Here is a 15970-nt window from a genome sequence, read left to right on the forward strand (position 1 = left end):
AGACTTTATTACATCTCATCGATCTCTTAGTAGGATGGCAATATTTCACTCTTCAACAATGCACACTGGTATGAGAGCTGGGGAAAGGTTTTTATTCTGAATGTCTGGAAAGGGACCCATTAACTCAATGACCCTATGTCTTTGGCAGATAATTGTTTTTCCTGTTCTGTTAAAAAGCCAACATTTACAAGGTTACCTATGCATAATAATCTTAACTCTTCAAAGTAGCTGGTTATTGTAAGTCATTAATACAGCCCATCATTACATTATTTTCCACCTTGGAAGACACAAGAATATCTCAGGAAAGGCATAAGATCCCACCTACTAACCCAGCACCCTAAAGGTTCTTCTATCCATTTTGAAATGGCTATACCAAGACAATAACAAAGTAAAAATGGGCAAGAATAGAAGTAAGTAACTTACAAAGGAGGTTCAGATAATCTGAATAGAAGCTACTGTGGCTGACAGTAGGGCGAAGCCGCGGGTCAGCCTACAGCTCTGAGAAGGGTGTTTCCGCACAGCGAGTCTGACGCGGAAGGGCCCCCCCCACCTCACTCAGGAACGGAGTGGCTCTGTCCCCACCAGTACAGAATGTCTAGAATGTCACGACCATTTTCACTGCTCTGCTCACGGCCCAGATCATTAGCGTGTCTCTGCAGAAGTTAGACTGTGCCACCTATTATCACCTGGTAGGAAGACGGATCCCTCTTATTCATAGTCTTTTAGGAGACTTTAAGAGGAACAAAGGTGGAGCGGGAAATGCAGAAATCAGTCCCTCTGCTGAAACAAACATTAAGCTGGATAAAACCACCAGGACCGATTATTTTGACACTATAAGAACCTGGTGAGACACCCACAGCAGGAGGAGGAATGCCTGACGAAGGGTGAGGCCACTGAATTTTGGTAAGAGCAGCAGACGTGAACCACGTGCCATGCTCCGTTCCTCCAGTGGCCGACGGGTACCTGCTGGGCAGGAAGCTCTCATCTCTAACAATGCGTTACCTCACGCCTATTAGCATTTGGTTTGGTTTGGAGGCTCCTGGGGGGTCTAGTGTAGATGCCCGCCTTTGTTTTGGGGCCACCCTGCTGGGTCGGCTTCCCAGGGTGTTTACCCTAACATGTGAAGTCATATACACCACCCCTCCCCCAACCTCCTGCCATTTTTTTGAAGATCCAGAAATTTAAGGAAATCCCTGTCAGGTCACAGGCTGACTGTGGAGATAACGGAACAGAAATTTTAGTTAACCATACACAACAAAACATACCAACTTTGTAAAAATTGTTTGGACAAGTCACTATACAAACAGATGATTGCAGTTATCAAGAGCAATCCCTGAGGAGGGGAGAATCTGACTTTTGTACTTCTCAAATGTGTAGTTTCCAACAAAAACTTGCAAAGCATACACAAAATGGGACAATAAGCCTTAATCACAAGAATATAAGAATTTGACAGAAACTATGCCTAAGGAAGCCTAGACAATGGGGTTAGTAGGCAGACTCAGCTGTATAAATATGCTCAAGGAGCTAAAGGAAACCACGGACAAAGAACTAAAGGGCACAAGCAACAAAAGTAAAAATCAACAAGTGGAAATACAGTTAAACTAAAAAGCTTCTGTACAGCAAAAGAAATAATCAATAAAAGGAAAAAGGAACCTACAGAATGGGAGAAAATATTTGCAAACCACATATTGGATAAGGGGTTAATATCCAAAATACATAAAGAACTCACACAACCCAGTAAGAAAAATCCAATTAAAAATGGGCAGAGAACTCAACAGACATCTTTCCCAAGATGACAACTAAACAGCCAATAGGTACACGAAGAGGTGCTCAGTATCACTAATCATCAGGGATATGCAAATGAATCTACAGTGGGGTGTTACTCACATCTGTTGGAAAGGCTGTCATCAAGAGAACAAGTGATACCAAGTGCCAAGGAGGAGGAGAGAGAACCTTGTGCCCTGTCGGTGGGAATGTGAACTGGTGCAGCCACTGTGGGGAACGGTATGGAGGTTCCACAAAAACTTAACAGGACTACCATGACCCAGAATTGCACTTCTGGATATATATCCAAAGGAAATGAAAACAGGATAATGAAGAGACATATGCCGTTATGTTTATCACAGCATTACTCACAATAGCCAAGATATGGAATCAACCTGTTCGTCACTGGATGGATGGGTAAAGAAGATGGGGGACACACACACACAGGAACATTATTCAGCCTTAGAGCAAAATCTGATATATGTTGTAACATGGATGAACTGTGTTAAATGAAGTAAGCCAGACACAAAGGAAACACTGTTATGATCACTTCGTGGAGAAAAAGTGGATTTGAGGTTACCAGGGACGAGAAGATGGAGGGATCGGGTGTCGCTGCTTAATGAGGACAGAGTGTCTGTCTGGAGGGATGAAAATGTTCTGGAATGGTGGTGATGGTTGCACGACACTGGGAATGTAACAATGCCACTGAATTGTATACTTAAAAATGGCTATAATGGCAAATTTTATGTTATATACAATTTACTACCTCCCCAAAAGGGAAAAAAAGACTTTAAGGTACATTAACAATCTTCAGGGGTTTGTGGGGGAAAGGGATATAGGTCAGGGCAGGATATCTCAAGAGGAAACCATGTACCCTCAGCCCAAGGCTGGTCTTTCATATTCCCTAACCCAGAAGGAAGATATAAAAGGCTAGTGTCATAGACCCAAGGCATCAGACACTTGGATAGGCATGTAAGGGGCACCAGGAATGTCTTCATGGAGGAGGGAGGTGCCCCAGGGTCAGGCGCAGGTGCTTCCCGTGGGGCCAGCCCAACTCCGCCCGTGAGGTGTAACTGTGCTGCCACGATGAGCTCATGAAACTCGTACTGGGACTGGGACAAGAACTCTTGAGCCCAGGTACCCCCAAGGAGTACCCATCCTGGGAGAAGGCTCAGTGAAGTTTCCTGTGGGAAGGGACTAGATGCCTATTAATCGCAAGTTACTGAAAACTTAATTTAAAATATTCTGTCACTTAGTATCCAAAGATGGCTGCCATCAGACCCTCTCTCTTTGTGAAGTGGAATTTATTTCCTCTGACTTTAATCTGGGCAGCAACAGAATGTGAAAGTCATGCTGTAGTAGGCAAAGCAGCCGACCTCGCAAGTTCACTGTCCACTGGTGTTCCCGGTCTTGTGAAATCCCTTCCCTTCAGGGTGGGCTGGACTCACTGACTCTTCGGTGACTAGGTTATAAAGATTATGGCTTCCATCTCAAAGGGGCTCTGTCTCTGTGATCTCTCTGCTGGGGAATCGAGCTGCAGTGTGATGGCACCCCTGGGCAGAGGCTCCCATGGCATGAACTGTGGCCTAAGACCAACAGCCTGCAGGGAACTGAAGCCTGCCAAAAACTGCACAGTGAACAGGGAAGTGGTTCCTCGATCCCAGTTGATTCTTGTAATGGTCACAGTCCCAGCTGACACCTTAACTGCAGCTTTATGAGATACTCTGAGCCAGACCCACCCAGCTAAGTGACTTCTGGATTCCTGACCTACAGAAACCATGAGATAACTGCTTGTGTTCACCTACCAAGTTTTGTGGTAATTTATGACACAGCAATACATACTCCACAGAAAATGTTCTGGCACTTTAAGCCCAGGACTTTACTTCCTTCCTCTTAGAAGCCAGCCTTCATGCCATGAGAAGTACAAGTCACGTAGAGAAGAACCAAGGAGCTCATGTGGGCACTCTCAGCTGAGCACCAGCTACCAGTGAGAACTGAGACTCCAGACACGCTGCCCTGGCCAGCTGCCAGCCAGTTAGGTAAGCCACTCCAGCCAAGACCCTAGACATCGTGGAACAGAGACGAGCCATCCTCTGTGTGCCCTGCTGAATTCCTAACCCACAGAATCCCTGAGCAAATAAAATGGTTGTTGTTTTCAGTCACTACATTTTGGGGTGGTATGTGACACAATAACCCAAACCACCAAGTAGGATTTGCAGTAAGAGATAACGGACCACACAGGGCATAGATCTAGGGCTTCTGGAATGGAATACCAAACATCAGAGATTCATTCATAAATGGTGGACAGACTGGACAACTGGATGCTCACGGTCTAGATAATGGGATTCATAAGGAAACATCTTCTGGCCATAATCTACAACCCTAAACGCACCAGTTAGTGGTTTGGAAATGTGAGCTGTTGGTCAGAGACAACAGTTTAAGCCAGGCTGACTAAAGAGTAAGCAATTCCCTGTGTATGTCCTGTTGGAATTAGAAATGCCCAAACTAAAAAGCTCTATAAAACCGGTATCTGGGGTGCTGCAAAGGAAGGTGGCATCAATATTTTCCAGCATTAGTTATCTGCTCACCCAAAGGGGAAGAATTGGTCAAACCCTGCCCCTAATAGATCTAAAAGAGAAAGCTTTACCAAACTGAATGGACAAAGTGAATGGTCAAACTCTTAGAGGACAGTATGAATCATATGAAAGTTACACTGATGAGGAGTTAACAACTCTAGAACAGACTCTGTGATACAGCAGTGAGGAGGGCAGGCTAGAACACACTGGAAAAAGCTGCTTTCCTCAGAAACTTTACAATACAAAACTTCCCTCTAACTTCACAGTAAAGGCAGTCATTTGTATCAAAGCTCCCAGACCACTCAGGAGTATTACTAGGAACCACATGATGTAACACCCCCACCCATTCCTCTTCCCAAGCGGAGGCACACAAGCTTCACTCCCAATATCCATACAAGAATGTAGAGAAAGAGTCTATGGATGTAAATCAACATTAGCAAGGCCATCCTCCGAGACTTTAGGGTGTGTGTTTCTGAGACACAAGACGACTCAACAGTATGGTTCTGAGAAGAGCAACTACAGTTGCTAAGTGCTGTTCCTCATGCGCCAACAAGCCACCACCTACTGGGATCACTAGCTTCTGCCTCAAAAACGTCACCAAATACGCAGGTGGCCCACAAGATCCAAACAGTGGAAACACACTTAGTGGCCTATTCAGGGATATTTGAACACTATGTATTAATTTATAGTCATGTGATGCCAAGTGAGGGTAGGTCTAATGCACTTGGTATGCAGTGTATTATAAACCAGCACTGCATTAATCTCCAAATGGATAAACACCAATTCCGGGAGGGAGAGTCCTGAGAGGGGCTGTGCAACAAAGCCCCCACAGCCCAGTGGCAACACAGACACTAGCCAGTAAATGTTCGGCCACTTCATTTTCTAACAAAATTGTATTCTATGTCATCAGTGCTAGGCTAATAATGATGCTGAAATTAATAAAGTTCTTGCAGCTAATCAGTCTTTTATGTTGTATCTGTTGTCTTTAAAAAGAAAGATACCAAACTACAACAAAATCCTACTGGAATATGGACCCAAAAAAAGAAACCTATATATTCATTGTTAGAATCCCAAAATAGAAGAAATAGAGGAACATACAGAACCTTTTGGGTGCATTTAATTAGGGGATAATTTATTAAAAGATAAATTCTGTAAAGGGATGAAACAGGAACTATAAAAGTGCAAACAATCTTTTCTGTTCCTTTCTGCAAAGTCCTATGTTAACTCATGCACATGCCGCACGGACTGGTTTGCACGGAACAGGCCTCCTGTGTTCATTAGCAAATGGATAAGCCGAAGTGAGAGGAAGCTTTTCTAGGCATTTGGTAAGGATTATGAGCCCATTACCAGACAGATCTAGTTACAAATGCCTCCTTCTTTTCAACTAGATTATAATGCAAAGAATGAAACTACTTTCACCTCAAATGGCCGGAGGTGTGTCGCAGTCAGTTTCTAGGACCCAGTGAGTAAATTTCAGCCTTTTGTAGTTTAATGAAACAAAACAACTGTTATTTTCTGCCCACATATCATGCTATTAATCAGGAGTTCTGGGGCATAAGATGGTTAGTTTCTGCCCCAGGAAGGCAGTGTAGACTATATAAGGCACAGGCACATAGATTTCTTTCACTAGCAGGGATTTTAGATGGGGCTTTGGAGTCACACAACGCTGAGCATCATGATTTAGAATGATCTCATCCCCACACTGACTCCTTTACTCACCCAATATTTAAGCTCCTCCCCCCTCCCCTCTTTGCCTTTTTAATTTTTTTAATAGGCTTAAACAAAATGGCTATCAGTCTCCAATTTCAGTGATTCCTGTCATCAACCATTTGGACATTTTCCTCATTTCTCACCATCACTGTGTGATCTATCAGCCTTGTAGGATTCTTGGCCAATGGCCATATTAATTTTCTACTTGAAAGAACACAGATAGAATACTGCTTATGATGAAGGTACTACGGGGAGCTTGGGGAATAGCTGTTTGTCCTGATGCATAGCAATTAGCTTGGCAAACAGAAACAATGACATGACTGGATCTGATACCTGGCCAAAATTGCCAAAAGAAAAAAAAAATCATTCTGTTGGGGGTATTAAGTGGCTTTTTAAATAGTAGCTATCAACAGTTATATTTGCCCTTTTGGAAATGGTACGGGCAGTGTGACATCAGAAATCTCCAGTTTCCATGGTGATTCTTAGTGATGGCATTTCAAATATTATGGTTAGGTTCTACAGGATAATCTCTTGCACTTTACACTGTAAGAGAGGGAAGAGAAAAAACTGCTTCATCTTAACATTTTTAAAGGACAGAATGCTGATCATCTACATAGATAAGTCATGGCTTTAAGTAGATATGATTTGTTAATCTTAAACAAATGTGTGTTGCTAGAAGCTACACAAATAAGGTGGTGAGAGATACTAAAGTACTTGGACTTAACAGGGACGAATTAATTGCTTATTTAGCAGCAATTAACTATTATTTCCCTGCTTACACATTATTTTATAAACTGCTTGTTCTTATCCTACTGATTTACCCAGTTTTATATGTAGAAAAAGATTATTTTCTTGCTCTGAAGCAATTAATCCTGAGTTGAGATACAGTCTAAGTAGGGAGAAAAACTTGTCTTACTCTGCAGTTAATGATAATCCACGGGATAAAGGCTGAGCTTGCTGCCCAGTCCAGTATGAACATCCCTCAGAGGCAGGGCAGCAACTCATCCTTCCTCTCTCTGCTCTCAGCCCCAGGCCCTTTGCACACAGCAAGTACTCAACCCACTCAGTCATTCTGATGTTGACGGAGTATAAAACATTTGTATTTTGTTTAATTTTCACATTTGGAGTTGATGGTTAACTTTAAAAGACAGTTTACTTCCAAGACAATTATATATGCTTAAAAAAAACAGAATGAATAACCTTAAAAGTCTCTCTATGAAAGTGTTTCATTTGACTTGGATAAACAAGGAAGTTTTCAATTTTCTCATGTAGATGTGAAGTTAATCTTTTAAAAAACATAAACCAGCTGTAACAGATTCAGTATATGCCATCTATCAACAAAATATATTAAGGTAACAAAATTTTTAAAAAATTTCATTTTTAATAGGGAAAAATGGAATACCTCAAGTCTTTTGACTAGTGAGTCAAATCAGAGATATTATGTAGTTAATATTACTTAGAGGCAGAATCAAATACTAACATATCCAAGTAACAGAGAAAATATGCTAGTAAGATGAAGGTAAGTCATAATGAATCAGAATTTAATTAAAAAAAATTCTACACAAACGCATTACTCTTACAGCCACAGTGACCACAGTGATAAATGATCTGTCTCTCCCTCAGTCAGGCTACCAGCTATGCCAGGACAGAATATCTAAGCCACCATTGGGAATGAGTTTTATAAAAGCCTATCGACTAGAACAAGGATGAGTTCACAAATTGAAGACAAGGTAGAAAAAAATGTAGGGCACCTAGATCACAAAGTACCACCAGTTGTGACTGGAGTTAACAAGTAGCCACAAATCATGGATAGGATTAGCTACCTATGGGAAGCCTTATTACCCATTTTTATCACCAAATAGCCAACCTATGAGATTGAAATCAATTACTGATGAAATTAAAGGGTCTCCTAATATGGTTTCAGAAAGGAATCTACTTAAAATGTCATCAGTGAAACACAACTGGTCATGTTGAGAACTAGATGAAATGAAGACACTAAGGGCAGAACTGTAGACTGTTAGAGCTATAAAAGATAACCTAACCCACTTGTTAGTAATGAGATAAAAGCCATGGAGATCAAGTAAAATTATCCAAGATCACAAGGGGAGCCACACAGGAATGGACCCCAAACCTGCCACCCTCAGGTGTCTCTTTTCACATACCAACCTAATGAAGTGTCATGAATGAATGCCGCATACAAGCACCGGTGCTATCACAGGATTTTCATTCTAACTGCAGAAGAACTGGCTTTTTACAGCACAGTGAAAACACACACACCACTGTACTCAAATCAGAAAGACCAAAGTCAACAGGAACACGGAAGGAAAAAAACCAACACAAAAAACACGTTACAATATTAAACACTTTCAATGTGCCCTCCTTTAAGTTCTGAGTAATGGCCATCTTTGGTGTCTGATTCAGACACTTAAATAGAACAGCAATATATCACTAAATTGGAGAAATGAAATGCATCATACATAGAGCAAATGTTCTTGGCTTTTCATTTGAAGGGTGACCAGATCTTGAGTCAAACAGAAAGTCAAGACCCTATGTGGTTTCCTCAGCAGAAAGCAATGGTGGGGCTCAGAGGCCACAGTGACAGGAAGTAATGCTTCCTTCTTCTCAAAGAACTCAGCCAGGTCCAAGAAGGCATGCCGAGGCCGCTCCTGTAGAAACCCACCGGTCAAAGGGAACCCCTGTACACAACCTAGTAGTCCGACTGTAGCAGCTGATGGGGAGAAAAGTTCTTCTGTGTTATTTTAGCAAGTCTCCCTCTGTTACTTTAAAAATTCTACAAGGAGATGATCTGAAATTGAGCTATTATTTAGATTACAGTAAGAACCTAGGAGGAGGCCAGATGCTGATTTCCACTTAGAAACATACCTTGCTCATAAAAAGCAGAAACTGAGGCTCTTATGGGCAACTGAATGTGACCTCAAGCAAGTCAGGGGCCCTCTCTGCATGTAACATTTCCAAAAAGAGATAGAGAACATGAAGGCTAATGAAATACGGTGGGGAAGTGATAGAATACCAATGCTCTTCAGTTTTAAAACTGATTCATTTCCACAGATACCACAGAATCATGTGAGTACTATTAGACTTTGGGGCAGGCACTGCCAGGGTCAGACAGTATCTTTAACTTAATGAGTTGGAAGGACTACCACATTTGGAAGAGCATACTAAAACCTTGCTACTCAAAGTGCAGTCTGGAGACGTTCGGCATAGGTATCACTGGGAGGTGGTTAGAAATGTAGGCTCCCAGGCCCCACCCCAGACCTAATAAGTCAGAATCTGCATTTTAACAAGATCTCCAGGTGATTCACAGGCACATTCAAACTTGAGAAATACTGGACTGAAAACACTGACAGTGCTTGGCAAAAAAGGCCACTGATATTTTAGGTCATCTCAACCCCCCACAGATGCACATGCAGAATGAGTCCAAGCCAGTCTGTCTCCTTCCTGGTATGAGGAAAGGATGATTTCTGGTCAATCACAGGTAAAACAGTTAGGAGGTAAACAGTTTTAATTACAAGTATCAGTACTAATCAGGTGAGGCTCATTTAGTTCCTTTAGATAATAGAAAAAAATATATAGCTAGCTATGTTAAGAAGTACTTTATGAGAAATCGAAGAAAACAAAAATAAATGGGAAGTTATTCCCTGCTCATGGATAGGAAGAACTAATACTGTTAAAATGGCCAAAGCAATCTACAGCTTAATGCAATCCCTATCAACATAACAATGACATTTTTTACAGGGCTGGAGCAAATAATCCTAAAATTTGTGTGGATCCACAAAAACCCCCAAATAGTCAAAGCAATTTTGAGAAAGAAGAACAAAGCTGGAGGTATCATACACCCTGATTTCAAATTATACTATAAATCTACAGTAATCAGAACAGTATGGTACTAGCAGAAATACTGATACATGGATCAATGGAACAGAATAGAGAGCCCAGAAATAAACCCACACTTAAACGGTCAGTTAATCTATGATAAAGGAGGCAAGAATATACAGTGCAAAAAGACAGTCTCTTCAAATAAATGGTGTTGGGAAAACTGGGCAGCTACATGAAAAAGACTGAAACTGGACCTCTGTCTTACACCATACACAAAAATAAACTCAAAGATGATTAAAGACCTAGCTGTAAGACCTGAAACCATAAAACTCCTAGAAGAAAACATAGGCATTCAACACTTGAACATCAACATAAGTAATTTTTTTCTGGTTATGGCTCCCCAGGCCAGGGAAACAACAGCAAAAACAAACAAACTAAAAAGCTTCTGCACAGCAAAGAAAATCACTGACAAAATGAAAAGGCAGGAGAATATATTTGCAAGTGATATATCTGATAAGGGGCTAATATCCAAAATATATAAAGAACTCATACAACTCGGCACCAAAAAACCCCCAAGTAACCAAAATAAAAAATGGGCCGAGGACCTGAACACACACTTTTCCAAAGATGACATACAGCTGCCCACAGGCATATGAAGATGCTCCACATCACTACCATCAGGGAAATGCAAATCGAAAGCACAATGAGATGTCACCTCCACCAGTCAGAATGGCTATTATCAAAAAACCCCACAAGAAATAGTAAGCATTGGTGAGGATGTGGAGAAAAGGGAACCCTCGTTCCCAGTTGGTGGGAAGGCAAACTGATCCAGCCACTACGAGAGCAGTATGGAGGCTTCTCCAAACACTAAAGGTAGAAGTAAAGATAGAACTTTCCCAATTCTACTTTTGGGAACTTACCCAAAGAAAATGAAATCCCTGATTCGAAAAGATTTATGCACCCCTCTGCTTATCACCACATTATTTACAATAGCCAAGATACGGAAGCAACCTAAGTGTCCATCAATAGATGTATGGATAAAGAAGTGGTACACATAAACATGGAATATTATTTGGCCATAAAGAGAAAAGAAATCCTACTATTTGCAAAAACACAGATGGATCTAGAGGGTATTATGCTCAGTGAAATATAAGCCAGGTGGAGAAAGACAAATACCATGATTTCATTTATATGTGGGATCTAAAATACAAAACAAACAAAAAAGAAGTAGACTCATAAATACAGACAACAGACTATTGGTTATCACAGGCAGGTGGGAGAATGGGTGAAATAGGTGAAGGGGATAAAGAGGTACAAACCTCAAGTTATAAAATAAATTAGTCACAGGGATGAAAGTACAGCATAAAGAATATAGCCAATAGATTGTAATATCTTGGTATACTGACAGATGGTAACTACACTTAACATGGTGGGCATTCAGAAACATATATAATTGTCAAATCACTATGTTGTATACCTGACACCAATAAACTATTGTGTATCAACTGTATCAGTAAGAAAAGAAAAAGAAAAAAAGAAAAAGAAATGCTTTATTATTTGTCTGGGTTAATGCCAAAAACCATATTCAGACTAAATAATTAAGTAAGCCTGGGTCAGTATCATAATTTTAATCATTAAAACCTGGCAAAGGTATTGATTTATTGATTGGCAACAACTTACTGATTTTTAATAAGATCTCATTTCAACTTTCATTTTCAGAAAACATTATGTTCTTAGAGGAAAATTTGCCTTTAAGAAAGAATGTTTTCTAATGGGAAAACAAATGCTGGAGGAAAAATAGCCTAAATTTCGATAATGGCTTTTACCATGTTAGCTTCTGAGTGGGAACAGCCATTTTTGAAAGTATAATATAAAAAGAGTAGGAGTGAAAGGGTGTATACATAACTTTTCGCTCCACTCATACTAGAATTTTCTGTCCATGCCCACTTCCCCAGGTATCTGGTGTCCTAGATAAGGTAATATCGAAGCTTCCAAACAGGGGCAAGCTGTTTCCCAGGAGCAAAGTCCTGGAGAACAATGTTAAGGAACACAGAGCTCTGCCTTTTTAACATCTTCTACTGGCAACTGAGGTTCTACTTTAATTTTCTAAACCACAACATTGACAATGCCCACATGGGTTTACATTTTTCTTGAACCCTTACCATCAAATTTCATTTTCCTGGACAGAGTAACTGGGCACAAAGCACAGAAGAGCTGACTACAACCAGTGTGACAGACAATGATGACTAGTGTGACAGACAGCAAGGAAGACAGGATGCAGCTTATTTATTGGTTTTGCCATTCAGAGAGGGAGGGTTTTTGAAGGCTCTATTCCACCACACTGCTTATAGGAATTTTCTTTGTGTTTGAGCACAAATCTTTCACTCTTCAGCTCTGCATAATAATCATGAATATCAGCTAGAGAGGCAGTTTTAATGGTGGTGCCAAATTAAAAATGTGAATGAACCATGGCCTTTGCCCCAGTCCCACCCCAGGTACCTGATATAACAGCAATTTTCCCAGACCCATGTTCTTCTCTGGCTATTCTTTCTGCTTCCTCCATCAGCAGCATGCCAAAGCCCTGAAAGAGCAGGGGAGGCGGTTAGGAAATAGGAACCAAGGACGTTGTTAAGAGGCGTCCATAAAACAAGGTGGCTAATATTTAGTAGTTGCTAAAAAAGTAAGAGTGACAAAAAAACATTAATGGAAGTAAGGATTGAGAAACTGGGTAACATGCCAAAAGCACACCATAGCAGACTGGTAAAGAGAGGAATAACTGCAACACAAGCCATCAAAAGGTATTTTGTGGATGATGTAATCTAGTCACAGTGAGGGGGTAATTGCTTCTCAATTTCTGTCTCTTTTTAAACAAGTTTTAGGCAATCTCCAGGTGATGAAAGTCTGGGGCATCTAATCTTGTGTTTATTAGTCACCCCTCCAATTTGAGACCAGGCAATATTCTTAAATCACCAATTTAGGGGTTTATGCTATATGCAATAACCCATTTTCCTGAAATTTAAAAAAGTGAGTTGTTTATCTATTTCGGTTGTGGGGGTGGGGGGAATGGAAGAGTGCCCCACTGTGTACCATATCACAGTCCGCATGTGCAAAATGCTTTAGGATTTCCTTAGTACTTTCACATCATCCCCTCCGATCCCCTAACAGTGGGATACAGAATCGCTGGTATTAGGCCATTTTTGACTTTTCAAAAATTGCAATTTCATAGGGTTCAATCCAATATTATATTCCACTTGACTGAGGCTCAATTTGTCTCTCCTTCCACCCCCCTCAACACCCAAAAGGGTGCAATTGGGAGAGAAAACATCTCTGAACAATTAAAATTGGTTCCTCTATTTCTATGCTTCTCGTTCTCCGTCTCTCCCTCTGCCCCCCACCCTCCTCCCATTACTTTTCTCTTTTCCTCCTTTGGGCAATTTAATTACAGATAAATAGAAATGGAATACAGGATACCTGGTGCTGGAATTTAGTGGGATCCCGACTGCTCACGGGGACTACGCTTCCATACACATGCAGCTCCCGGACTATGGAAACGCCTCCAACCAATTCAAAACGGAAGGTTTCCTCTGAACACTTCCGTAGCCGCAGGAGGCCGATCAAAATGTCTTGATCTGGGTCTTCATATGACAAGAATGTTTCCCAGCCACCATTTGCAACATAATCTCTCCTGACCAATTCAACCTGTTTAATAAAAAAAACACACCAAGAGTTTTTTAAATTGGAGAATAAAGTTCATTTTCTAATTTTAAGTATTTATTTAGGCTAATATTCCCCATTAGGTATAAAGAATGAATAATCACAAATTACTTTTCTTTTTACTTGTCTACTTTCAAATCACTAATTAAATTAGAGTTCATGCCTGGTTCATGGACTATCATAAAAGGAAAACAATTCTACAACTTTGTAAATATGTGAACTTCATTAACCTTGACATTCTTACAGAGATCTATGTCAGTAAATGCTTCCATGTATTTGAATCTTTGATAATTCCATGAAGAGTCTCTAAGGTATAATTATATGGTATGCCACATGTGTAGTTCTTGGGAGCACCCCTGAGCCCCAGAACCATCAGGTGCTAGCCCATACCTCCTCTACTGGGGAAAAAAAGTGTTACTGGTCACTTGCTCCTTGATGGGACTTTAAGAAAGTATGGCATCCAACAGGGCCTTTAAAATATTGTGCCTGATTTGAGATTTAAATGTTTAAGAAAATCCAATCCTGGAGAGCAGCTCTGGGGGAAGCTCTTATGAGAGCAATCTACACAGGCTTTTGACTCTTCAACTCACTGTCCAAGGGGCCCTTGTACTCCGCATAAATATAAGCAACATGTAACAATACACATGTACAGAGAACCCACGCATCTGTAGGCACGGGCACCCCAAGATCTCTCTGAAAATGGTGGACTGTCCAGAGTGAGGTGAAGAGTCCCACTAATACTTGTATTCCTTCTCAACATAATGTTTGCTACATAACTGGGCTGCACAAGAATTGAGCAAATGATTAACTATGCTTGGGTCTACTTTTTCCCTCAGCAGGTCCCAAATACGAAAAATATCAAACAATTAGTATCAATGCAGATATCATCTATCCTAGCCTTTCTCAAGTGGGATTCCACGAGAGTTAACCCCACAGATAATTTGGCACATAGCTAGACATACAGATAAAGAAGACAGAAGTTAATTCATTACGATGAATGCCTTCAGGCACTAGGCTAAAGTTTTGTGGGACCCATGCTGATAAGGGCCGATCTACTTATTTGATTCCCACCAATGAGCAATTATTTAGCAGTTGCCCACAAAGAGATAAGCAGGTCCCATCCAGCTCTACATTAAGGTAGCCAGCCACTAGTTACAGGCCATTTATTTGAATTAAGTACAATTTAATAAAATTAAAAATTCAGTTCCTCAGTTGCTCTAGCACCCTTCAAGTGCTTAACAGTCACATGTGACTGGTGGCTGCTGCCATACTGACAGCACAGATGGCAGAATATTCCCAATACCGCAGAAAGTCCTACTGGACACTGTTGATCTAGAATGAAGTCCACACTTGGTTTTCCTTCCCTGGCTCTTCTAGAACTCAGCTTCCCTATTATTTGCCTCTCGCTGACATCTATGGCCTACCCTCGATTACTCTTTGCTCTTAGATTACTCATTAACTTCTGGGGTTTGGTCCTGTTGGTAAGAAGGTGTGCCCAGGCTTGACAAATATTTATAAACAGGACCCATTCTTTATACAAGGAAGAAACTAACCTGGTATGGCCGTACTTTGTGATGAATTTCTTGGATTCCGACCTCTCTGGTTCTCACATCTCGACACTGCCAAAGAAAAAAAAAGGCAGGGGAGGGGGCAAATGTAAAACTGGTAACTAATTCAGTTTTTATTGAAAGCTTGCCACCAAACCCTGGGTTCAAAATTAAGTTTGGACATAGTAGGTTAAGATAAAAATACACAATTTAAAAATGACACCATCTTTAATAAACCTGAGGAGAGAGAAAAACAGAAGGGAAATGTATGAAGTTAGGACACCACTGCTTTTAAAGTAAGTTTAGAATTCAAAGGAGATCAATATATATAAAATTGGAAGTAAAGAACAGACATCCTAAAAATCTGAAAATAGTTTTACCCACGGGATATAGGTGTACCTGAAAGTGTAATATGGAACTATACAGAAGAGCAAAGAGCACATTCCTAATTTTTAAAAACCTTCCCATTTTATAGCAGTTAGCATTTTAGCATCACCATACTTAAATCATTCAGAAATGTCAAAAAGAGGGATGCTGAAGACTGCTGTTTTTTGCAGAGAAGGGCACAGAGAAGACAGCATGGGAAGGAGGAAGGAAGGGAAGGTAGAAAAACTTAGAGCCATTTATCATTGTCTGAGCCATGGTCACAAATGGCTCCTTGAGGGTCCCTAGGAGGCACAAGGCTGATGTGGGTGATACGGATGCAAAGCACGGCCGCGCTGACGTGAGACAACTCTTACTGCTGCTATTCCACAACTCAGCGTGTGTGCCGCACAGCCTGTTTACTGTTACACAATCCTCATGGTATTCCATCATATGTCC

General features: G+C 40.9%; 1 protein-coding gene across 1 annotated transcript in view; it reads right to left on the minus strand.

Annotated features, from left to right (window-relative positions):
• ELP3 (elongator acetyltransferase complex subunit 3) overlaps window positions 1–15970 on the minus strand; it is a 79698-nt gene that overhangs the window by 19687 nt on the left and 44041 nt on the right. Inside the window, exons 12-14 of the mRNA XM_036889031.2 lie at window positions 15155–15220; window positions 13359–13586; window positions 12387–12468 (exon numbers count right to left, since the gene is read on the minus strand). Coding sequence (XP_036744926.1) covers window positions 12387–12468; window positions 13359–13586; window positions 15155–15220 — 376 coding nt within the window. The remainder of the gene's footprint in view (window positions 1–12386; window positions 12469–13358; window positions 13587–15154; window positions 15221–15970) is intronic.

The sequence above is a fragment of the Manis pentadactyla genome, chromosome 1 (genome assembly GCF_030020395.1).
Source record: "Manis pentadactyla isolate mManPen7 chromosome 1, mManPen7.hap1, whole genome shotgun sequence".
In the NCBI taxonomy this organism is placed as follows: domain Eukaryota; kingdom Metazoa; phylum Chordata; class Mammalia; order Pholidota; family Manidae; genus Manis; species Manis pentadactyla.